The sequence below is a fragment of the Alosa alosa genome, chromosome 1 (assembly GCF_017589495.1).
Source record: "Alosa alosa isolate M-15738 ecotype Scorff River chromosome 1, AALO_Geno_1.1, whole genome shotgun sequence".
NCBI lineage: Eukaryota > Metazoa > Chordata > Actinopteri > Clupeiformes > Clupeidae > Alosa > Alosa alosa.
The window spans coordinates 42,947,106-42,956,201 of NC_063189.1; the positions used below are offsets into that span (position 1 = coordinate 42,947,106).

The 9,096-nt window shown below is 42.2% G+C and overlaps 1 protein-coding gene across 1 annotated transcript; it reads right to left on the bottom strand.

The window, feature by feature from the left end:
- Window positions 1-695: 695 nt before the first annotated feature.
- On the bottom strand, window positions 696-2,310 carry LOC125302513 (apical membrane antigen 1-like protein). The gene is made up of 5 exons (XM_048255769.1): window positions 2,158-2,310; window positions 1,551-1,637; window positions 1,349-1,436; window positions 1,036-1,206; window positions 696-947 (listed from the first exon to the last, which is right to left on the bottom strand). The coding sequence occupies exons 1-5, from the start codon at window positions 2,247-2,249 to the stop codon at window positions 696-698; spliced, it is 690 nt and encodes a 229-aa protein (XP_048111726.1). The 5' UTR covers window positions 2,250-2,310.
- Between the last annotated feature and the right edge of the window lie 6,786 nt (window positions 2,311-9,096).

The following is a 9,096-nucleotide window of genomic DNA, read 5'->3' on the forward strand; positions in this document are numbered from 1 at the left end:
TGTGATACGGGACGTGATGGGACCAGAACCTCCCCTACAAGAGGTTCCGGAGGCACACGAAACACCAGGGAATGCCATAAGGGACAGGCTTGCTGCCTTGATTGATGCACAAGCCCCTCATTAGAAAATACAGATTTAAAATTGTAAATAGTTCAACACTCTGAGGGTGTTTTTTAAAATGTAAATGTTCTTTTGTGCTGTTCTGTTGTGGACATATGGTTAGTTTTTTATAATGTTATTTATATTTCTATTAAACTTAATTCTATTTTGACAACATGTTGGTGGTGATTCCTTTTATAATGATCTAGACATGCAATTAGTATTGGTTTGATTGGTCAAGAACCTTTCAACACTCACATTTCCTTTGACCCATTAAGAGGTTTATTTAAAATGAAAGAATGAAAAAAAATATTAACAATTTAAATAACAAAAACAGTTGAAAACGTCCCTGAGGTTTTAATGCCAAATAGGCATGTCAGCAAACATTGCTGAATGAAAATAATGAAACAATATTGCACATTTAAGAACACTGGTAACATCTGATGTCTTAACACAACAGAACCCCAACAGAACTACTGTTCTGGCATTTTGTCTACAAGTTTCTCGAAGAGGGTTAAAAAACCTCTCAGTTTTGGCCTCCGTTTCCTCATGCCTTTTTTGTTCCTGAACGGATTCAGCTTTGAGGTAATCAATAATCAAATTATTGCCCCTCTTCCTTTTTTTTGGAGATGGAGTGGTGGGGAGACGAGTAGCAGCTGGAATGGTGGGGGGAAGAGTAGTGGCTGAAGTTGTGGGACGAGCGGGGGTTGGTGTAGTGGGGAAAGCTGAAGAGGTGGGACGAGCGGTGGTTGGTGTAGTGGGATGAATTGGGGTGGTGGGAGGAAGAGTAGATCCAGCCTCAGAGATGTCTTCCTCGGGGGGTTCAGGTTCGGGTGCGTGACAATGGCCTGGGGATGGGAGGGGGGGTAGCCCATCAGTATTGCACCAGTTATAGGCTATTTATGAAACTGTTAGTTCCTACTCCTATCAACTTACCATTAAAAATGATGTAGGGTCCTCTGCCGGCTTGAAAGATGCCACAATCACGGGAGGATCTATTGCTGGCCTTCCCCCCAAAACGGCGTGCATCGCCTCATAGTACCGCCAATTCGATGCTGTTGTTTCGCCACTGTCTGTACCTGAGCCCGTCTTTGGTTGTTTCAGGTCCTACAGTAACAACATGCACGCACGCACGCGCGCACACACACACACACACACACACACACGAGAGAGAGAGAGGGAGCAAAATTGAATCATGTGAAGATGTCGGTGATGAAGACATGAAACAGATCTCTATCCAAAGACTTACCTTGTACCGTTTCTTCAAATTCTCCCACTTCTTGGCTGCCTTCTCTCCTGTCATTTTCCCTTCCAGGCCCAGGTCTTTCACTGCTTTCCTATAAACATACAAATATGATGAATAGCTTGTGTCGAAATGCATTGTAGCTGAGGGTTAGAGCATTATCACACACTGATATTGTTATCAGTTATTGAACAATCTGGTCACTCACTCCCATAACAGTTTGGAGGCATATTTTTTTTTGGTGAACTTCTCCTCATTTTCAGCCCTGAACCTGATGAGGCCTGCTCGACAGTCCCTGAAATATAAGACACCAGTTAGTAAATTGCAAATTAACAGAAGAGAACAAGACGGACTTTGGAATGGTCAATACGATCTGATGAGTGTGTTTAATTGCACCAACTATCCCAGTTACGATTAGGATTTAAGTAACCATAATAATATGCTAGTTGGAGTACTCAGAATGACACCGGGATAGCCGACTGTTACGAGAACTTTCCCGTTAGCTTTCGCTTAAGCTTCAACTCAGGTTTTCCCGTCCTCATGAACGCCATATCACGAATATGATTGAACTCTCGATAAGCCCGGGTTATACGTGTTCATGTGAACGCCGGAACACGCATCCTAACTACCCAGATCAGATGCATATTTGATGGGCAGACTCTCTTGAAGCAGTCGGGAGACATCGTCAGATAGCTTCGTGACATATTTTCTAACATTAGTGTTCAAAACTTGACCAACACAAAACTTGTGTTCAAACTAACATATTCCAACATATTCCGTAATTTTAACATGCTTATTTGCGAAAATATACTTACAATGGAGTTGTTCTTTTCCAGCGGTGTCCGCCATCTTGGTCGAAAAGTTTGGCCGGCTCGCTGAGCTCGCAAGGTATCCTGGGTAATTTCATCTCCCACTTCGTTTTAAGCCTGCATAGGTCCTGGCTATGTTTTGAGGGTTGATTTTAAGGGAGAAATAGCACTCCGTCTTGCTCCCTAAAGTAATGGGACACCCTACCCCTACACGTGCACGCGCAAAAATGAGGGTTAGGGCAAAAATCTAGGGGTAGGGGAGGTATTGGGACGGGCCCTTAGTATATTCTTTATCTTTTACAGTCCTTATTGCTTATGTAGCCTGTGGGCAAAGTTAGGGGTAGGTCCCTAAGTGTATTTCTTACAGTCCTGTTAAATTCACTCACACTCTCCCTTGCTTACACACTCTCTCACACTCCAATTACGTCATTAATTGCCGGGTGGAATGGGCACTGATTGAATCACGTAACACAATTGAGGCAGGCTTATATATAGACTCCTGTGGTCCTTAGACCGGAATATTGTCATTTTACCTGTAGCTTTGTTGGATGTAGCCGAGATTTGGGTGCTGTGTTGGAGTGTAAAGTGCGTTGGGGAGCAGACGCTGGCGGAGCCTTGGTAGTCTCAGTGGTAGACAATAGCCGATGTGGGCGAGCACGTTACGGCAGAGTGATACCAAAACAGTTCTCGGGGTAACGAGCTCTGCTGAATACTGTGTCTGCGGTGGGATGTGACCTGTAAACTTAAACTGACCCCTCATGCATTGTTAACCCTACGACAGATCTGTACAGCTACACCATTTCGCTAGTTGCTGTTCTCTATACCAGGGGTCCCCAACCTTTTATGTACCATGGACCGGTTTGATTCCTATTTTTTTTCCACGGACCGGCGGCGGGTTCATTACTTGAAAAGAACTAGCTCCAGTTATGTATGAACAGTGAAGGTAACGATCTCTTAAACATGTGAAAAACGTGAACTTGAAGAAGTGAAAATTGAACAATATGAACTATGAATATTGAACAACTTGAAGCTACATCTATAGCCTACATGTGAACATGCTTAACAAAATATGGGAACAAAACATGGGAACTAAACGTGCATTACGAGTATAATCAGTGGGAGCCCTGCTTATGGAATGATGGAAGACAGTGACACCCTCAGTGTGTTTGAAATGTCCAGTCGATTGCGCAATTTGGTCTTAGTTGCAGTCATTGCCGAAAACCCGACCTCGTGGTGGGAAATGGTAGCAACGTCTTCAGCGCTTTTACGGCTATCTCGGGATATTCTGCTTTGTTATTGATCCAAAAACCTGCCAGAGAGGTTTCCTTATAGACACTCTTAAGACCACCATCATTTGCAATTTCGATCAACTGCTCTTCCTCCTGCGGTGACAAGTTAGGACTATTTGGGATATTGACAAATTGTTGCGGTCCCACTCATTGGTTTGCCGTGGATCTTTGGAGGATGGGAAGTAACGCTCAAACTTATTTGAAAGCGCAACAAGGTGATTGCGCACCAACTGCGAGAGAAAACTCCCAAAACCCCCACTACTGTTTGGAACATATCAAATACACCCCGGTCCACTCGTCGTCCCCACAAATCAAGCTTGGCTTTAAATGCAGCGACTTTATCTGCCAGTTTAAAGTCATTCTCCCCTGGAGTGACCGGTTGAGGTCATTAAGCAATCCGAATATGTCACACAGGTAAGCGAGTTTTGACACCCAGTCCAAAATGTGCAGCTTTTTTCTGTAAGAAATCTCTGCGGCGGCTCTCTCAACTCAAACACTCTGGCCAGTGACCTGCTAAAGATGCTTGTTTTTGTTGCTCATTCTAGCAGTTTAGCTAACCGTGTGACATACCGTTCGCCAAGAACTGATCAAGTGAAGTGAGCTGACCCTGAGGCTGCGCAGCGCTGAAGGCAATATGTAAAAGTGTTGAAGGCGGGACAGACAGGCGTAAGAAAACAGACCTTGCAAAATGCAAACATCGTGCAATCAAACAACTGCATATAGGCCTATGCCATGTAAAAACGTGACATTATTGCGAATTAAATTTAGTTTAGTTTGCATGCATTTTTTTTAAACTCATGTCGTAGGCTACGGCCCGGTTAGGAATGTCCCGCGGCCCGGTGGTTGGGGACCGCTGCTCTATACTGTGATTGCATGTGTGTGTGTGTGTGCTGCTCATTGTTTAGGTACTGTCCTTGTTTCCTTGATTTCTTATTTTCTTTTCCTCTAGCCTGTGGGGGTGGGGGTAGTAATTGTTGTATGTGCGTGTATGTAGTGTAGCCACGGGCTAGAGTGTTTTTTCTTTACTTTTTACTTCTTTAATCTCCCTCCCCTTCCGCAGTCAGCCTAGGTGGGTGTGGCCAGGTTAGCGCATGAGTAGGAGACTCCATGGGAAAGCAGGTTTCTTTCACTAGTTCTCACTTAAAGTTTGGAGTTTGCGGTGCTGTGTAGTGTGAATCTCTAAACCACGTCTTTAAACCATGTTCATCAGAGTGCTGTGAGGTTTGCAGTGTGTACATTGAACTAGCGTGTATCACTTAAAGAAGGTCTTGTGCCTTTGTTTACATGTGATCTTGAGACCTTTAGTGTTTCTCAAAGGTGCTACTGGCTCCTGTGCCGATGGTTGGGCGTTCATTGTACCCATGTATCTATGTGCTTTACCCAGAGCCGGACAGTAACGGAGTACATTTACTTCAGTACAGTACTTGAGTACAATTTTGAGGGATCTATACTTTACTCGAGTATCATTTTTGGGGAGTACTCATGACTACTCAAGTACATTTGAGAGGCAAATATTGTACTCTTCACTCCACTACATTTCTATCCATAACCGTGAGTACCCGTTACTTCTTCAAAAAAAAAAAAAAAAGAAAAATTAAAAATCTCGGAAACCCTCAATTTGTTTCCCTCTCAAACGTGATTGGATTGTGCAGGCACCACTGATTGGGACAGCCTATCAGCAATCACCTTCAGCTTTCCGCCAAAGTCAACTCCATGGTCAGATTTAGATAAGAGACGAAACCATGGACGAAACAATGGATGAAGACGCAGCAGGTTACTGGATGCCGGGAATTTCCAAGTACATCTCGCTGCAGCCTGCGGGAAGGCGAGGCTTGACATCAAGCCCCGCCCACATCCAACTCAGCCATGTTTTCTTTGCCTACGTCACTCCCCATACGCTTTGGCTTTACTACCGACAGTCCGGTAGCGAATGAGATTCTATATAGTATATTGTTTCATATTAGATGATAGAAACTGATGATGTAGGCTAAACACAAATAACATTTCATGCAACAACAGTGAATTTTTCATGTAGGCCTAGGCTAGTTACTGTAATGGGGTTCGTGTACTTTTTCGTTTATTTGATTTCCGGCCTATGCACATTCAAAAAATTGGTCATTTTAAATATTGATGACAATGTGTTCAAATGGAAAACGAGCCATATTTCATTTAATTTAGCACTCAACGGAGAATGGTGTGTTGTTTCATTATCATGGACTATCAGTTTAACAGCAAGAATTCTCCATTACAACCAAATGTAGCCTACAAGGGGCGATTTTGCTTTATTAACAACAGGTGAACCAGCATTGCATTGTGTAACGTTAACCGGTTAGATCAAGCTAGACATATCCTCATCTCAAATATAGGCTACTGCCCAGATAGCAAGCAGATATCGGACCACCGGTAGATAGGCTACTTGTCGGCCCAGCCCAGCGGACCGCGGTAGAAGCGATGTGCAAAAACCATAGACAGTAAAAGAAATGGACGAACAGACTCCGTCGTTTTCAATGGGAGGGCACTGAGTCAAATCATAGACTGTATATATAGAACTGGACAGTCTGGCTGCATTCTGCAGTGTTCTATGGAATTGAAGCCGCCGAGGCGACGGCATCTTGGAAAATTTGGAGCCAATTTGAAGTGCGGCTGCGCAGCAAAAATTGAAGCATGCGCAGTGAAGAGGAGTCGCGGTCAGGCACGCCCACTCAGTTGCCACTCAGCGAGTTAAACACACCCCTTGTCAAGTGAAATCCGCCCTCTTGTCCTTTCCACAACGCAGGTTGACCCGGCGCCGAAGGCTAGCTGGCTGGATGAATTTTGCGGCGGTGAGTTAGCTAAACAATACAAACAACAATCGGTTTGTTCTTGTCTGGTAAGTGTTGCGTATCAACTGAAAAGTTTTTTGTCTATTGGTGTTCTTAAATACGTCTAAGAGAGCTCATTATGTTGATTATAGACTGTGACAATTTAGTATGGTGAATACTAATGAGCTAACAACAGAAATACGGACAGCGAATTAGATGCTAACGTTAGCAGCTACATTAACGTTACCGTTAACGGGAGGCTAAGTTAGTCGTTGAAGTGAAGATTAGCACACAGCTCCCGTAACAGTCGATGCATGATATACTTGGTTTTATTAGTTGTTGCTGTTTTCAAATATCTCAATGTATGCCATCTCAACATGGAGTAACCATTGACTGTACATGGGGATTAATAACACTAGACAGTCAGTACAGTATATGATGTGATAAAGCAACGGTATGATGTGATAAAGCAACGCAAGTTAACGTTAACGTAATGTGAAGCATGGACCTCATCAACCCATTTTGCCAGTGTTGCATTTTTTCTAACGTTAACGACAGACACCTCTGTTAGAGCTACTTCTGTGATGGTAGGTCGGTAGCATAGACTGTAAAAAAATAGATTGGTAGGTCGGTAGTTGTTGACCGCATAAGTGAATGATCGATAAATGAAACGCCTGCATTAAACACTACGCCAAGAACCAGTCACTTCCCAGGGATATCGGTGAACATTTGAGAAAGACCTTAGTTTGTCATCTAACGTCCATGATCAGTCATACTGATTTCAAGCTGACGCAAGTTAATAACATTCACACCGCATATTTAAATGTGTAGTTAACATTAGGTAGGCTGTGAAGTTTATTGCACACACATATTTAATTAATTGGTATTACTAGTGGTGTTGAGTGCCTGATTAGATGCTTTGTAATGTTGTAAAATTGTCTGACTAACTTTATTGTAACTTTCCTTTTTGCAGGTAAGATATGGGTGATGGCTGAATGTACTGGAGGTGGCGGCAAGGTGGTCTCCATGATCTACATTAGTCTGCAAGCAAGGGAATGCCTATGTGAAGTGGTTTGGCTGGAGTGGTCTGAGGTGGCATGTCCTCCCCCTTTCTCCAAGTCCCCTGACATCCATCTCCCTGACATCATCACCCACCGTCACTGGATCAACCTGAAGCCCCTTATACATGGGACATGGCACAGCACCACTCACGTTCTGAAAACACATGACTTTCAATAACGTGGCACCAAGAAAAGTCTGCCGCTGCTCTGAACCTTCTGTTAATGTGACATCATTCATACTTGAGGCTGTACACATCCCTTTGTTTCTATTTTCTTTATTGATGTCACCCAAACTTCAACTTTCTGTATGCCCCTGAACTCACACAAATTGTAAATTGCAATGCGCCATTTAACCAGTGGTGTAGTCTAGTTAGTTAGTTGTAGTGGTGGGTATACTGTGAGCAACCCCAAATGTTATTAAACACATTATCCTTGCCTATTTTAAATGGGTATACTGAGATGATGATGCTTTTTAAATGGGTTTACTGTGTAGTCCTGTGTATCACCTAGACTATACTATACCACGATCATTTAACTGCCTTGGTATTTAAGTCAGAGGCCATTGCTTAGTATTTAACTGTAGCCTACACAAAGATGTAGATGTTACTAAAATAATAATTATTTGTTGATACTAAATCAATATTGAATGTTTTTTTTTTAATTTCTTTTGTGTGATATATCATTCAGAATGCTGTAACATGACTGGTCTTCAATCAGCCAAAGAGGACACATCGTAACTCCTCTCCTAGTTACTCTCCATTGGCTCCCTACAGTAGCCAGAATTCAATTTAAATCTCTCACTTTGGCCTATAGGACACTGACTGGATCTGCTCCTTGTTATTTTAATTCAATGATCAAGATATACATCCCCAACCGCCCACTGCGGTCTTCTGATGAGCTTCAGTCTTAAACGCTAGGTCAAATTCAAGACTCTTTTCCTCAGTGGTTCCATTTTGGTGGAATGAGTTGCCCAGTGCTCTTCGTTCTTGTGATAGCTTTTGGTCTTTTAAGCACTTCTTATACATTATGGTTTGTATGCAGTAGTACTGTTTTATTTTCATTATAGGCTGTTGATTAATTTGATATTTTTTTATTATTGATATTCTCCTTAATGTAGTCTTACCATGTTTTTGATATTATATTATTGATTGAATGGGCATTATTATTTATTATTGCTTTCCCCCCTCATTGTTTATTTCATTAGGCTATTGATTGATCCCTGTTTTAAGTATTATATTGTTTTGTATTTGTTAAGGGTAACCATAACCATCATCATCATAATGTGGTATTTTCTTATGCACTTGAAACAAAGAATAAAAATGTTTCTTTAAACTTAAAACACATCACACACTGAACAGCAAAGTAGCTTCCTGATTATGTGTAAAATGTTTACAGAGTATCCTGATGTAGTAGGTCCATGTTCTCATATTTTTACAGCTGACATGAAGGCTGCAGTATTACATTTTTGATTTATAATGGAGCACCCTCTCTGGTGAAAGACTAGCAAGCCTGTGGTAGAGGCATACGATTACAGACATATTGAGAGAGCCTATCAATGAGTTGTCACAGTTTTCAATGTAGACATATTATTTTGAAATGGGGTACGTCTATGGGAGGATTTACACATCACTGGCAAGACCTGATCAAATCATACCAATGCAAAATGCTTCTCCAGCAGTGCAGTCGCAGGTAACAACGATACCTTAACTCAGCATTTTCAGATACCGCTGTTATGAGCATACTAAGCAAATTGTCCATTTGTAACTTTGAATCCTACCTCACGTTAAGCTATGG

Bases quoted from the DNA above. Each gene is read 5' to 3' on its own strand.
- LOC125302513 (XM_048255769.1), bottom strand. From the start codon at position 2,249: ATGAAATTACCCAGGATACCTTGCGAGCTCAGCGAGCCGGCCAAACTT. The intron at 1,638-2,157 runs GTAAGTATATTT...CTTATATTTCAG, and splicing joins TGGAAAAGAACAACTCCATT to GGACTGTCGAGCAGGCCTCA. The intron at 1,437-1,550 runs GTGAGTGACCAG...GTATGTTTATAG, and splicing joins GCCTCCAAACTGTTATGGGA to GAAAGCAGTGAAAGACCTGG.